This window comes from Oculina patagonica, chromosome 2 (assembly GCF_052425735.1).
Source record: "Oculina patagonica isolate OP01 chromosome 2, crgOcupat, whole genome shotgun sequence".
In the NCBI taxonomy this organism is placed as follows: domain Eukaryota; kingdom Metazoa; phylum Cnidaria; class Anthozoa; order Scleractinia; family Oculinidae; genus Oculina; species Oculina patagonica.
This window is the reverse complement of record NC_135759.1, coordinates 39,864,337-39,880,247: the sequence shown is the minus strand read 5'-3', so window position 1 is coordinate 39,880,247 and position 15,911 is coordinate 39,864,337. Positions and strand designations below refer to the sequence as shown.

The 15,911-nt window shown below is 37.9% G+C and overlaps 1 protein-coding gene across 2 annotated transcripts; it reads left to right on the top strand.

Annotated features, from left to right (window-relative positions):
• Window positions 1–3,844: 3,844 nt before the first annotated feature.
• On the top strand, window positions 3,845–15,153 carry LOC144641413 (uncharacterized). 2 transcript variants are annotated; one of them, XM_078500433.1, is made up of 11 exons: window positions 3,845–3,913; window positions 4,935–5,022; window positions 6,296–6,500; window positions 7,007–7,288; window positions 7,867–8,038; window positions 8,903–9,119; window positions 9,492–9,672; window positions 11,720–11,852; window positions 12,158–12,653; window positions 13,592–13,881; window positions 14,838–15,153. In XM_078500433.1, exons 3-11 carry the CDS (start codon window positions 6,302–6,304, stop codon window positions 15,013–15,015), a joined length of 2,148 nt encoding a protein of 715 aa, XP_078356559.1. In that variant the 5' UTR covers window positions 3,845–3,913; window positions 4,935–5,022; window positions 6,296–6,301; the 3' UTR covers window positions 15,016–15,153. The 2 variants fall into 2 exon arrangements, with proteins under 2 accessions (XP_078356559.1, XP_078356565.1); XM_078500439.1 differs by lacking the exon at window positions 4,935–5,022 and having other exon boundaries at window positions 3,854–3,913.
• Window positions 15,154–15,911: the final 758 nt, after the last annotated feature.

The window sequence follows — 15,911 nt, the reverse complement described above, 5'->3', positions numbered from 1 at the left end:
GCCACCCCATCTCAATTATAGTTGCAACAGGCCTATTTTGTTGTGTCGCTATTTCTCGCATGGAATGTCTATCACAATAAAATAAAATGAAATAAAATAAATAAATAAATTACATTTATTTAAACACGGTAAGAATTAAAGCTCTAAGCTTGTGGGACCGTGTATTCCCGATCGATTTGGAATCCGAAAAATTCAGGGGCAGGGGGTGAATAAAACATCTATTTTCACCGTCATTGTGCCGTGTAAAACCTCAATGCTCTTGTTCCTGGTATTTTAGGCCGCGTCTAAATTATCAGAGAAACTCAACGGCCAATCAAAAAAGTATTGTTATCGGAGTCACAAAAGGCATGGGAATGCCTGTTGTCCTGAATTGTCCTGCTTTTGTGCAGGAAGACGGCTCCTTTGAAGTTTTGCCCGTTTTGACAAAATTTGTCCCAGTCCAACCAACGTGCTCGCACTTGTTTTTGCCATGGTTTATTACAAAGTGTATTGCGCGTGCAACGCAGACAAAGCATAGGACAACGGCTTCTTTGTTATTACATATTGTTGGACAAGTTTTCCACCTCAAAAACCGTAGTTCGCACTCGTGTTATGCAACAATTGATACATTAATGATGTAATCTACCAAATGTTACCAAACCTGTCCGCAAGTGCGAATCCACCCTTTAAATCGGTTTTCCCTTTTTGTTTCACTTTTACTTGAGAAGGCAACAGCGAGAAGCCGAATGATATACATACTAGTTATGCAACGCTTTCGAGTGGTATACTATGGAATATCCCACGAGTCACTTGTATTTTCTCGGTATACACACGAGCCTTTAGGCGAGTGTGTATGCCAAGAAAATACAAGTGACAAGTGGGATATTCCATAGTATACCACGAGAAAGTGTTGTGTAACTATTTTATACCATGCCATAGGAAATACGCTTACTAAATTTCGTCGAGAATACAGTCGCAGCGCACTATGGGAAGGTTGGGTTGAATACCGTCGAATATACAACGGTTTTCCTGTATTCTGATTGGCTGTATTTTCTTTGGCATGGTATAAATCGCAGAACGAAACGAAAATCTTTCTCTGTAGTTTGGATATACTTTTGCCGGAAAAACTAAGGTAAGCAGTCTATTCCAACAATTGTATATCCTTAAATATTAAAGGAACTAGAATTTTAAACCCCGCGTTCTTCATATCAATTTCTTGAATAATGCGGGGTGATAGCTGCGTGAAGTGAATCATCAATTGGACTGATTGATAACATCGTCTTTACTTCAAAAGACAGAGATGGGTAACAACTGTGCTATAAAATCCGGTCCGGCACAGGCGCATTGTGGTACAACTACTTCCACGACTTCAATCTAAACCGGTAATATCTAAGGAAAAAATGATAACCAGGGGGGAAAAGTGTCTCTAAGAAAAATCTCGGTTTGATTATCGCTGCCAGTATATGGCGTATACGCCACGCTTCGCAAGAGTGATATTCATGATGTCAAGTTTCAATATATTTATGCAGGAGCACATCACTATGCTCCTGATGTCAATATATATTATTATACATCAAATCTTTTATATTCATTTCCATTTTTTATATATTAATGTCGCGGTATATTTTTATACATCAAGTCATTTGTATTTTATGTCAAGTTGTGTGCACATATTTATACCTCATTAAAGCCTGGTGACGAGCCCTTGTTCGAACAAGAAGAAGTCTGGGAACTAGCTGCAGGCGATTGAAAACATTTTATCAGTACGGATGATTTTATCTAAGAAAATGCCAGTTTAAATAGAGATGGAGAAAAAAATTGCCTTAGGCCGATTGTTTATCATTGCCGCAGACCGCTTGAAATTAGCGACCGGTTGAGCTCACACCGTTAAATTGGAAACCGCGTTTCAGATAAATTCTGAAAAGCCGCAGCTTGCAGAGCAAAATTGAATTTTGAATGCTGTTTCCTTCAATTTGGCGAGCTCAATCTGCGCTTACTCCTTACTTCTAGCAGTCCGTTGATTAAAAGTCGACGACATCAGAGCAATTATAAGTTTCTTCCCTTTGACAAAGAGGGGTATTATTTCAGTTTACGAAAAATAAACCGGCCGGAACCTTTGCAACTGCTCTAGAAAATTTCAGTTGAATTTGCAAGTCACTGGAGGAAACTCCTAATCGACATTGGAACATTGCGCCACAACAACAAAGTTGCGAGGAAAAGTACATCTGGTTTGGTATTTAACCCTGAAACCATTATCGTATATTAAGCGTTCCATTTTGCCATTTTTCTTTGTTTCCCCCTAAATAATCCTACAATCACTCGCGCCGACACTCTCGGTCCAGGCTGCCACTCTTTCTCGAAGTGAGTTATTCCTTAGTGTCAAATGTGGTGTTGGCTGTTTTTTTTTTTTTAATTTCTTTCAGAGGAATTCTGCATTTTTTTCGACAAATTTCTTCTAACAACGTGAATCCCGAGAGCGTGAGTCAGAGGTTTTCTGTAAATTCGAATCAACGTGAGAGCGCTTTTACGAACTGATTTACAGCAATGATTGAGACGTTTAGTACACTGCTTTATCACTGTTCCGTAGTCTAGCCGGAGTTAGATTACGTCGCAGGCTAGGTAGATATATATAGCTATTGAATTTATTCACCAGTCCTTCCCTCACAAACATTAGTTACTATAGTAATTCAGACGGCTAATTGCAATCTGACTGTAAGCGAAATTAACGTTCTCGAATAAGAGAGACTACGATACATCATTTGTTTCCGCCCCCAGCTTTCAGGCGTAGCAGTTATTTTAAAATATATACTACAACAGAATAGTGTGACTGTTGTCGGTGGGGGTTTATTTCAAGTTTTAATGATCTTTAAAAGTGTACTGTTTATTGGACATCATTTGTTTCCGCCCCCAGCTTTGAAAACGTCTTAAATGGGGGAGGAAACACTAATAAATATTCCCACCGTGGTTTCTCTCTGTCAGATAACTTCAGATTTTATAAGGAGTCTTAAATAGACCTAAATGGGAAGATAAAAAAGATAAAAAAAGAAGATAAAAAAGATAAAAGTGAAGATAAAAAAGAAGATAAAAAAAGAAAAAAAGTGCCGAATAATAAAAAAATTGTAAGCAAGCTAAGAAATATTCCCTTGTTTCAACTAGCGTTATGAAAAGAGATTTAGGTTGCATAGAAACATTCTAAAAAAGTGGCTACAAGGGGGGCATGGTGGCTTCTGATCACAAGCATTATGTAGAGTGAGATAGAAAAATTTTGACACTTCAGTACTGACCATTATTAATGCTACATTTTTTTTTCATCTTTTTCGCTGTGAACAAAAAAAAATAAAGGGTCATATTTAAAACAAATATTTAAGTTATGCGGACACAAGTAAAAAACTCTATAGCTGCTAATGACGTTTTTAATATCCTGGGGATAAAAGATTTCAACAAGTCTATAAGTGGAAGGACACCAAATCCCTGATTTGTTTTCATAAATAAGCACTGTTTTTTGAGGGTATTTCAATTTGTATTACTTCTCTTACTAATTTTACGGCCTGAATGTCGATCGTGAGAGAAACGGGAAAAAATTGGACTTTTTTATCTCTTTTAACAGAAAATTTAATTCGACTCGATAAAAGTATTAATGCTGCATCAATTTTAAACAATATATCTTCTGTTAATCACTTTTTCAATAGAATAGCTATTTCTCTGTAGAGCTCAAAGAGTTTGATTAATATTGATCTATTCAAGCGTTCTGTCAATCAAAAAAGGCATCCTACTGGTCAGCTGACATCTCTGTGAACCAAACAGCAGTTCATCGTTGTAACACGTAATTAAAAAGGAAAACGACACACTTTCACTCCATCTGTTGCAAACTTCTTTTTTAAAAGGGTCATTGGGGCACCTTACTTACACAATCTACTAACACAGGGTGTTAACGGTGAGTTTTTATTTCCCTTACTATTTAATAGTACATTAACAATTTGCTTTTGATATGTTTTCCTTACTTGCCTCTGTTCAGCCTGTCATAATTTTTTTTACAAGAAATTATATTTCCGGCATCAGTTAGTCCGCTTAATTCTAGACAAATTGGTGTAATATTGATTGATAATAAAACGATATCTGACAGTAAGGATATTCTTACAGAAATTCCTTGACCTTGAAACTTGTGCATGCTTGCGATTTGTTGACTGCTTTAATTTTCTCTATATATACCTTTTATGTGTGTTGCATTTTTACGAAGTGTAAATTGGACATTGAACCGGGTGAATGAGGTCAATATTCAGGAGTAAACGGTTACATTATCAACAGCGCTTTCGCATTCCTGGCTTGCGCCACATTGAAACAGTTGAAAGAAGTCGCAGAAAAATTATTTTAATTGAGAGAAGAACTTCAAGTTAAAGTGGTCGAAATTCGAATGAACAATTCTCATTTCTCATCATTATTAAATTTTTTTAACTACTCAGCTCGTTTAGTTTATTTCTATTCTGAGTAGTTTTTTTCCTATTTTAGTTATAGTTATGCTGTACTTTTCTATTTAATTGGCAAAAAAAAAAGGTTGTTGTTGTTACTGACATTTTGTAAGTTTTAATGACCTGTTTTCTCGTGTTCTTACAAAGCAGCCTTTTATTCCTAGTTTTATTTTCCATTGTTATATATTACTTTATTTATTACATCGGCTTCAAGTTTGGCAGAATCAAAATCACATTTCTGTAACATGATACTGCATAAATGTTCACTAACACAGTACTGGCAGACTGAGGTCTTAATTAAAAAAATTAAAAGCTCATTTCGAAGCTTTAAAAAGGTTTTCTTTTCAGTCATGTGACACGTTTTGGAACTAAAAGCTTATAGCATCCGGGAAACTAGTCAAATGGCCCAATGCATTCTTGCAACTTAATTTCAACTGTTGCTATAACGACCAGTGATTAGTTTTTATCTTCTGTCGTCTGCGGGTATAGCACTCAGTGGCCAAGCAACGCTAGTGTCTGACGTTAAGTCCTTCAGGTATCTTTCACATCTGAAGCTGAAATCTGACACCAAAACTCGGTAAGTACAGCTAAGAAATAACCAGGTAATTTATTTCCTTTTAAACTCTTGTCAATTCAATTTCTTGTCTTTTATTTCAGTTCATTTCTATTCATTTAGAACTGTAATTATCCAAAGGCATTAAAAAGATAATAAGCTATACCCTGGATAAAAACTCAATGACTTCACTTAACCGACGCAGAAAAACCTCTTTTTCTTTCAGTAGAGACTAATCTCCCGACCCTTCTAAAAAGTTATATCGCGCTGCTTGTTTATTTTAATTTTGTAGATAGATAAGCATGATATGCCAACAAGAAAAAGGGACAAAACAACACTAAATCATGCTGTTAATTTTATGGTTTAGTTCTCTGTTTATGACACCCGCCTAGTCATTTAATCGAGTTTAAATTATTTCTCTAATGCAACAAAAAGGAATTGCAAACTGGGCAATTCCAAAATGAAGAAGGTTTTGTTTTGCTTTGAAAAAAAAAATTGAACGCACTTTGATGCTTCAAAACACAGTCATCGACATGCTTCATCTTTAGTTAAGTTGCCAAGGACGAAGAGAATTTCCCCTTCCCAATGGATTATTTTAAACTTCACAATTCTTTTTAAAAACTGAATAAACTGCAATTATTTGCTTCGTCCATTGATTTTAAGACTAAAATGTGGTACAGTTTTGAAAAAAAAAAAAACAAGTGGGCGTGCATCATGGGATTCGTTACTAAGGAAACCGTTGTGGTGCGTGGGAAAACAAGTGGGTTAGTTAACTCGCCTCGGCCCTTCCACCCACCGTATTAACCAAGTGTGAAAAATAATCATCTGAGCAGGTTGCCATGTAGATAACTTCGCACTTTCTAAAAATGAGCATTCGAAACGAACGTAAAATGATGCCGAATTGCAATTTTATAAGCATTTAACGTAAATCAAGAGTACTTTACTAATTTAAAAGATATGGTACAGAACATTTTGCAGTAAGAATACATAATTTTGAATCATTATTCGTACAATGTAACTCGATTAAAATCAAACTTAATTCAGCTTAGTAAATTCAGTTGACATTGTAATGGAAACACTAAAGCGCGCGTTCTGATTGGCTAGGAATGTTATTCATTGGCCTGTATATAACACCCTTACGCCACATTCACTCAACTTGTTTGGATTTAAACAAAGACTACAACACAGCTGCGCAATTTTTCTATTATTTGTTTTTTATGCTTAGGAACAATACTTTAACACTCTTAAAATCTTACTTGTGGGCGCATTTATTTTCTATTTTCGTCTTTTCTCGCAGGTCAAAATGAACCAGCTTCTTCTTATGCTGGCGAAGCTTGTACAAGCACTCCTTCAAAAGCTACCTTATTGGTGGAAACTACCAATCGTTTTGATGATATTTTATCAGTTTCAACAACGAGATTACTTGATGAACAACAACTTATTTGATAGCTATCCATGCGAAGTCAGGGGACCCAAATACGACTGCCAGGACCCAGTGATAGGTAAATATTGGAGCGTGGAAGTGAATAACGTTTAAGAGGTATTTTCTATTACAAAAAGGCTTTAAAAATACATCCGCCTGGAGTCAAAGTAGTGACTTTTATGAAATATTGGTATCGGCTATTTCTTAATACCGTTAATTTTTGTCAAAACTGAATTTCTAAAGGCCAACCAGACGTGTTCTCAGAAATTGATTTCTTCTTGACAGAGACTGAACTCACAAACGTCAGAAATAAGCTCTATCAATGCAAGATACTTGAAATTTGAAACTGGTATTACAAAAGCCCTACGCCTGTCAGTCGAACCATTATATGGTTTTGAAAGGAATATTCCTTCTTCCAATCAAAACAAATCTAATATTTAATAAATTACCTCGACATTTCTGATTTCTGATTTGCAGTCAGAAATTTCTTATCTTTGACTGGTCACGTGACCGATTGTTGGCTCTTTACTCAGTTGGCTTATAAACATGTTTTATCATGTTGAGATGTACTACCTTTTATCGCAGGTCACGTATCTTTGGGCTTCTTCTTCAACAAGAAGTGCTCACCGTTTTCCCATTTGTACGAGAGTAAAGACGGACTCACGACGGACGAGTGCGTAAAGCATTGTAAAGACAACAGATACCCGTATGCAGGCTTTGACCACTGCAACAAATGTTTCTGCGGCACTCATTTCATGACGTACGCTCAAACCAAATCTACAAGCTGTAAAACCAAGCCAAGATCAAGGTGCAAGAAACTCAAATCTGGATGTGAACCTTCTTCGCACATTGAGGTTTTCAGAACAAGTAAGAAAGATTTGAAAAATAGATTTAAAATTGTGGCAGCTACTTTTACGTAGGCTATGCGTTATCATTTCTGTTAGATAATCTTATACTCTCCTGGGATAGACTACTAGCAGACCTTCTTTTTCTCCTAGTCCGTCGACCGTGAATCGAGAAAAGCACTTGTGAAAATGCACGTGGGAAATCTCGGGGCGATACGCGTCCCTCGTCTCGCGTCTCGTCCCCAGATTTCTCATGGCCATATACAGCATTTTTAAACCCATTTTTAGCATTGTTGTATTGGTTTTGATTTTTTTCTGACGTTATTGAAATAATCAAGGCGGTTGATCAAAATCCTGGTGACGAATTTGTTTAAAAACTCTTGATTGAGGCAACCAGACGGTTTTAATGCCATTCATTCAACAACATATAGAGAATAATAAAATAACTGCCCGTTGCAGCTTTTGTCTGTCTCTTCAACCTAGTTTAAAATTTATATTCTCTGCTAAAATTCAGTAAGTGTCAGCAGATGTGTGACAAAATTTGCGCTTGGGAATAAATTTTAAACTAATTTTGTGAATGCTGGCGGCATTTCTTTACAGTGTACTGTACTGAAGAAATGAGGACTACGCGAACCCATGACGGAACCTGCAACGATCTGGATCAACCGGCCTCAGGAAGCAGGTTTTACCGGTTTGGCCGAAATGTAAACCGCACCAAGACTTTTGAGGACAAAGACCTTTTGGAGCCATGTCCAAGAGAGTTAAGCAGAAGGTGAGTTGAAAATCAAGAACTACAAGAAGCGTTTAACTAATTGAAACTGAAAATGCCATTCACCTGCCAGGAACCCGGCTTATACGGACACCAAAGGGACACGTGCACGTGTAAAAGTGTCCGTATTATCCTGGTGTCCATATAAAGTGGTGTTCCAAAACAAACGTCACAGACGTGTTATATCAATATAAACATTAAAGCATACAATTTTGACAGCAATAGAACGTTATTTATTTCCTTAACTTTGACTTAAAATCGAACTGAAGAAACCTAACGCTTATTTAAATAGTGTCTTGCATTTAAAAAAGTGTTTTCTTCAATTGTCTTGTAGAAAACTTCTATTTTTCTAAAAGATTGCAATCAGTACATAACCATGTCAAATTAAAAATAAAGTACGCAGGTACTGAACAAGTGTCTTTAAAAAGAGGTTAATTTTGTATGAGATCATGTCCTCACTTGGGTCACAGTAAAGTGTTCGCGCATTGTCTTAATATATATTTCGTCGGGACAAACAAAACTGTCCGTGAAAAGTGGCGTCCGTAGAGCGGGCCTCCACTGTCATTAATACAACCTCTACATTGAACAGAAGATTTACTGAACATGAGATCGCTATAGCGGGTTGCTGCTAGGTATATGTTGTAGTTTAATTTTATCTTTGGTTTAAAATTTTTCAAACCAGTTGGGGCAATGAAAAATAAAATCAAACTGGTTTGAAAAATTTTAAAACAAATAGAAATTAATCACGATATCTCAGTTCAATTTCTTCTAGTTTTGCAACAGATCTTAATCAACTCGTCAGCATTATTGATTTCTTTTTCTTCATCTCATGAAGTGTTCTCTCTCAAATACCTTTTCTTATCTAAGATTGATGACAAGGGAACAGTTTATACCCGCCAAGCAGCTGAACCTGTTAGCCGGAGGGTGGATCCAGTTTAACCTGCATGACTGGTTTGACCATGGACCAGTTGATACCTCGCGCCGGATAAATATAGACCTAGACAAAGACGACCCCCTTTACAAGCAACACCACGGAGAGATGAAAATTCCACGAACTAAACCAGACAACTGCAACAGTCCCTCGGTAATTTTAACAAGTAGAGCAATTTTTAGAGCAGGTCATTCACGATCCGGATCGTGCTCAAATTAATAAAAAATGAACGTTCCTCACGGTCAATTTTAAATGTTACCACATTTAGCCCAAGCTGACCATTAGAGAGCTCACTGAGTTATTTCGAGCTTTTGCGGTATTGTATAACATCGCGATTTTATCGAGTGTTGAGAATATTGCTTGGAATAATCCAAAATATTTCTTGAACGTTCTAGAAATCATCCTAAACGTTGACAACATATAAAAGTAATTTTACACAGATGGCGCGCCATATGAACAACGCCAGATACCAAAGATACCAAATCAAAATCTGACCTGAATACCAATGTATTTTCCGCTCAACAGAACAAAGACACTCCCGCCACCTTTCAAAATGATGTCACACATTGGTGGGACGGGTCACAGCTGTATGGAAGTGATGAGCAAACTAGTGCTAAGCTGCGCAGCTTCAAGGATGGAAAAATGACAGTTTCAAAAAAAGATGGCCTACTGCCACTAGATAGCAAAACTGGCATTGAACAAACCGGTAAACCATTAGTAGAGTCTTTGCCCCGTTAGAGATAATCCAGAAGTTTTATTTTTTTTATAAATGAAAGACCCCTTTGTGAGCTGACGTATCTTTTGATCTAGCTTGATCGCTTTCCAGGGAACCCTGGGAGATAATAAAAACACCTTTGACTTAACTTAGTATAGCGTGCTTAATTTCATTTTAAATTCTAGTCTCTATATTTACGGCTTCGTTGAGGTGATTTTAAGGGCATTAAAATAAAGCTCTGCAAATAAAAGGAACAAAAAATTAAATACAGAGGACCATGCAGCGAGCCTATGATCTCTGTAGGACGCCAATGTTCAGTGCAGCCGTCTTTGTATCTCTTTACTATTAGGGGTCAAGATAATTTAATAAGCCACGCCCAAAACAAGAAATTCTTGTACCTTTGGCATAGGCGTACGGGCCGGGGGGGCTGGGGGGGCTGCAGCCCCCCCCAAATTTTGGGCAACTCAGATTTTTTGGGCAGCAAGAGAAATTTGGGCAAAGCCAATTTTTAAAGTAGTTTTCTTTATTTTCTATTTTAACCTGAAGTCGGCGTGGTTATTATTTTCTTGACAATTATTCTTCGAAAAAATTACAGACAACTTTTTTGCGATTAGATTTCTGCAAAGAAACTAGAATGTTCATGAAATGCCCACGGGAACGATTTTTCTGACACATGGCACCAGACTAAATGTGAGACCAGATTCACTAACAAGATTTACCCAAGATTCCTTATTTCGAGAGGCGCTGATATCTTCGTAACTGTAGGACGTAAATTTCCGGCGGCCACCATTTCAAGTAGAGACGTCAGTGAGAATCGATACATCCAGAAAGAACGTGGAATCTAGTGAGATGTTAAATTTAAAGAACCAGTGAATGGACAGTTTGATGAATGCACCAAAGAAGCGTTGCTTGTACGTGGAACTGAGCCAGCAGTTATTGTGAACTTCCTTTTCTAAACGTTATAACAAATAAATTCATATTTCCTTTAATAATGGACACAATGATGGTCACTCAATTTGGGAAATTTATGTCACGGTAAAACACGACCCTGATAAAGAAAGCTTCTCCCGCGTTGCTAAATTTTACAAAATCGACGGCGAGATTCTGAAAGCCGAGCAGAAAATGTACGCGAGTTTTCGTCGTTTGCGCGGATTAGGCTACATGACTGTTTCAGAAATGCTGAAGACAATGCACGAGAATGTTCTATTTGATATGTCTCCATAGTTTTCTTATGTGGTACATATCCTCGCAGTGCATGATACTTGCTACATCGTGTTCTGCAGAAAGATCATTGTGTGCATTGCGCAGATTGAAAACTTACTTCAACAGCACCATGGGGCAACGTGTCAGTAACATCGCACTTATTAACATTGAAAGGGCATACGGTATGCCAAATCTGTAGTCAACAATGAAAAGATCGCATTATTGAAATCTTCGGCCGTCGAAATAGCAGATAGCTATTTCTTTTAAGGTGATTTATGAGCCCATATGATAAATTCATATGCAAGAACTGCACGAGAATATTTTCCCTTCATATGTAGACCTATGGTAGCTTATATTACTTTATTGTTACTTATTTTCGCGGGCACTTAATTTCGCGAATTTCGAAAATGGAACAGGAATATTTCGCGAGTCATAATTTTCGCGATTTGGCCAAAAATACGTAATTAGCATAAAAAATACAATAGAAATCGGTTAGAATTAATTTCCGCGGGTCTTTAATTTCTCGATTTTTTGAAAATCGCGAAAATCGCGAAAATGAAGTCCCGCGAAAATAAGTAACAATAAGGTAGTGCATCGCAGGACCCTCGTTTCTTCTCGACTTTTTCGGAAAAATTTGGGCAACTTGCGATAATTTTTTGGGCAAATGGTTCACCGCCCCCCCTGGCAAAAAATTGCCCGTACGCCTATGTTTGAGTTGTTCTTTAAAATTCCCGACGAGTATCCGCTTCACTTTGATTTATGATTCCTTCAGCCACTCAGGGGCTGCCATCATATCAACCCCGTTTATTTGACAACTGAAAAACTTGTTTTTTAGGTTTTAACAACAATTGGTGGGTTGGTCTTAGCCTCATGCACAACATATTTACTCGAGAACACAACTCTATTTGTGATATGCTGAGAACTTATTATCCTGAATGGCAAGACCAGAAACTGTATGACACAGCCAGGTAAATATGTGTGAGGTTTGACTTGTTGGCTCTTTTGAACCGTGTGACCTTTTTAATACCATTAAGAATATTGAATAACTATGGTAAATGGGAAAACTGGATGTCCATGCCAAAAGCATGGTCGAAAGGGACCTAGCAATAACAGCGGTAACCATTTTGTAACTCTATAAAATATCATCCTTTGGTTATACTTAATTTAATACACTTACGCGTGAACTGTTGTAGGCAAGAAAAATACGTTAATAGTCCCGCCCATCCTTATTTAGCAGCTTATTAAAGCTTTTTTCCTTTTTCTATCTGTATAGGTTAATAAACACGGCTGTGATCATGAAAATTCACACAGTAGAATGGACCCCAGCCATTTTAAACAACAGTGCATTGCGTGCCGGCGTGCGCGTGAACTTTGGTCTTAGTCCTGGCAAAGAGGTATTTGATTGGTTGGCGGCTCATAACATTAGCATCAGTGCAAGCAGTGGAGTACTGAAGCCAATCGTGGGATCTCCAAGCGATTTCAATGGCGTCCCCTTCTCCCTGACTGAAGAATTCGTATCAGTTTATCGCATGCACCCATTGCTGCCAGATGACTTGCATATTCTTTCTTCCTCGACTGGTCAGAGGACAGGGAAATCGTACTCACTTCCAGAGTATTCTTTTGACAAGGCCAGAAAAGTCATGACACAAAACAGCATGGATGACATTGTGTACACGTTTGGTGTAGAGCATCCTGGGGCGTTGACTCTTCATAACTACCCTAAACACTTGATGAACCTAAAGTTACCGAAACACCAACAGAAAGGAGAGGTGAGAATGATATCAAAATAGCACTTGTTAAAGGCCAATAAAGGTCGCGTGAGCTGAGTAGAGATTGACAGACATAAAAACTTCCCTGTTGTGCTAGAAGTTTTAGGGTTGTTATTTCTGTCGCAATGAGCCGAGTTTCTTCGATAAAACTTTACCAGGACTTTATGGAGTAAAGGACTTTACAAGGACTTTACGGAGTAAAGTTAACTTTACCAGAACTTTACGGAGTAGAGTTAACGACAAGTTTTCGTTTATCTGAAGGGTTAAAGCGATACCTTTGTCTAGTTTAGAAGGATTTGGAGAAGTTCAAAGATACCTAATCGAAGAAAGCAGTTTTATGTAAATTGAACGGAAATTTACCGTCATACAACTTCCAAGCGGCAACACCCCTCCCTACTTTAGTATCACTGGTCAGGATTTCGCCATAAGTTGATGTTTCACCTTCTAGCAATGACTTTATTGCACCGGTCCTAAAAGTTTATTTCCTCCTTTTCTCTGAAGTCAAGCAACATTTTGTTGCCAAGTGGTAAAAATAAGTTTTAAATAAAGATACGATTTGAGCCCACCGACGCCTGACATTTTTTTTTGTTACAGTTGAATATCGGTAACTCGAACCCTCAAAAACTCGAACCTACCGCTAACTCGAACCTTTTCCGATCACTCAAATCCCCTCCAGGTCATTTTTTTTACTAATTTTACCCTAAAAAAACTCGAACTTCCGATATCTCGATTTCCCTTGGAGGTTCGAGTTATCAGGAGTCAACTGTACCTCGTGGCTCAACTTCAACAGCAACAACAACAAAGTACACTTTATTGCCAGTTTTAAACTCAAACTTTTACACTTGCGGTATGAGAGGACCAAAAACCTTTAGAACCTGGGTGTGACCTTATTGTCCCGTATCATCATAATATTCGTTGTTTGCTTTTTTACCTTTTAGACAATTGACCTTGCAACCATTGACATCTTGCGTGATCGAGAGCGTGGAATCCCGCGGTATAACGAGTTTAGACGGTTGACAAATCTCGCTCCAGTGGAATCCTTTGAAAAGCTCACGCCAAACAGGGATCACTCAAACCTATTGAAAGAGCTTTACGATGGCGATATCGAGAAAGTAGATCTGTTGATTGGTTGCCTGGCCGAGGAGCCTCGACCTGATGGGTATGGATTTGGTGAGACGGCCTTTAACATTTTTGTTCTAATGGCCAGCCGGAGACTGAAGACTGACCGGTTAGTGAAAAAAATCTCGACTTTTTTTTCACTGTTGGCGTTTGGCGGTATTGCAAAATTTGTATTAGCTATAAAGAAAGATCTTTGGTTGGAGTTAGGTTGGAGGAATTTCAGCTGTCAAGAATAACGTAAATTTAAATGAATTACACGTATGATTAGTCAGTAATTGTTATACTGTCTTTGCTGTATGCTGCTATATATACGCTCCGTGACATTTTATGCGGAGTTCCCTGCCGGGAGTATTTATGCTAGGTAAATTTACACTATGATTTAATTAGCGACCTATAAAACTGAAGCTGCAGAAAGTCGGAAATGCAAGCGTTTTGTTACTTAATAACAATACCAAATGAGGCTAGGGTAAATTTACTTTCAAAAGTTACGCTAGAAATTGTCTGGACCCTTTGTCGGGAGAGTTAAAGAGATGTTTAGGTAAATAAGTAAATTTTAAGTACTGTAGCTAGCACACTTAATTGTGGTAATGGTGCGTCTCACAGTCTTGGTGATCAAATCAGTCTAGAGATACGGACCAGCGGGTAGTTTACAGGTACAACACATAATAACAACAACTTGTATTTACCCACGTTACACAGAAAAGAGCTCAGGAGTTCATTAAGACGTGTACGTGCATCAAAGATGGCATTGGAATTTGGAGTGTTGGTTTTTGTGGAGGGAGGAAAACAGAAGAATCTGGAGAAAAATTCTCGGAGAAAGGACGAGAACCCACATATGGCACCGGGCCGGAATCAAACCCGGGCAACATTGTTGGGACGCGAGCGCTCTCACCACTGCTCCATCCCTGCTCCCCAGTTAACTTGTTAATGTTATTATAAAAAAAACTCTAGAGCTATAAAACTCTTTAAATATATGGATATAAATGTGAATAAGAATTTACGATCGAGTTATATATGGCATGTTACGACAGTACACCAATAACAAAGATTGTTCTTTTTCACTAGGTTTATGACTGATGATTATACCGCTGATATTTACTCACCCGAGGGTCTGAAGTGGATACAAGACACAGACATGAGCAGTGTGCTTATCCGAGCATTTCCTGACATAAAATGGCTGAGAGAAGTTCTGGCAAAAACCGAGAACGCATTTTTCCCTTGGCCAGTTTCATTCGCCGGATAACGCTGAAAGTTTCAGCCACTTTGCCAGTAATTTAAAAGTTCTTGCCTAGTTAAGCGCTTATTGGTGTTAGAGGTAGCTAGTGTTTGACAAAATTTACTGAATTGTAATGGGAAAGATAATTAAAATATTATTACAGATTGGCGTTTTGTATATCCATTTTCTGACTAAAAAATTCTGACTACAAGAGAGTTTGTAGTGCTTTAGATAGTGCTGCAGCTCCGGTTTTGTCAGGGAGTGCAGTTTTCCACTTTTTTGTGGTTTCTTCCAGTCAAAATGGACAAAATATTTCTGCTTTATTTATTTGTTTTTGTTGTTGTTGTTTCTCTCTTGCTGTTATCAGTGCACATGCGTTTTGCTCTTCCATGTGTTGAACATAGGCTGTAACATGTTCCTATTCAACAGCAAACTATACAGAAAACTCATCTAGTTTTTTTGTCGTTTACAAAGATTATACTCGCATTTGTTTATGTTTGCACAAGGAGCAAATTCGTCAACAGGTCGTGCTTGCCCGGTGTCTCTCTTGTTGGGCGTGTCAAATACATCTTTGTACTGGCCTGGATTTTCCTTGCCAGGCATTAGCTCAGGAACCCTGGCCATTGTTGGACGTTTCCATCCAATATCCTAACACAAGCTACAATGACCACCGTTGTTCTCTTTGCATCCATCTTTTAAGAATTCCATGTACAGTTCATCTACTTTGTAATGCTTTTTCGTGAACTTCAATATTTCCTCGTTTCTTTCTGGGTGCTCTCGGTTGTTTTCTAAACTGTTTAGGAAAAATGCATCACCCGGCTTTTCTGTTACAAAGGAATGGATGTATTCAATGAATAAAGGGGCAGCATCAATGCAAAATGCAAGTTCCTTTGTCACCCACAAAACCACTTAGTCACTGAATA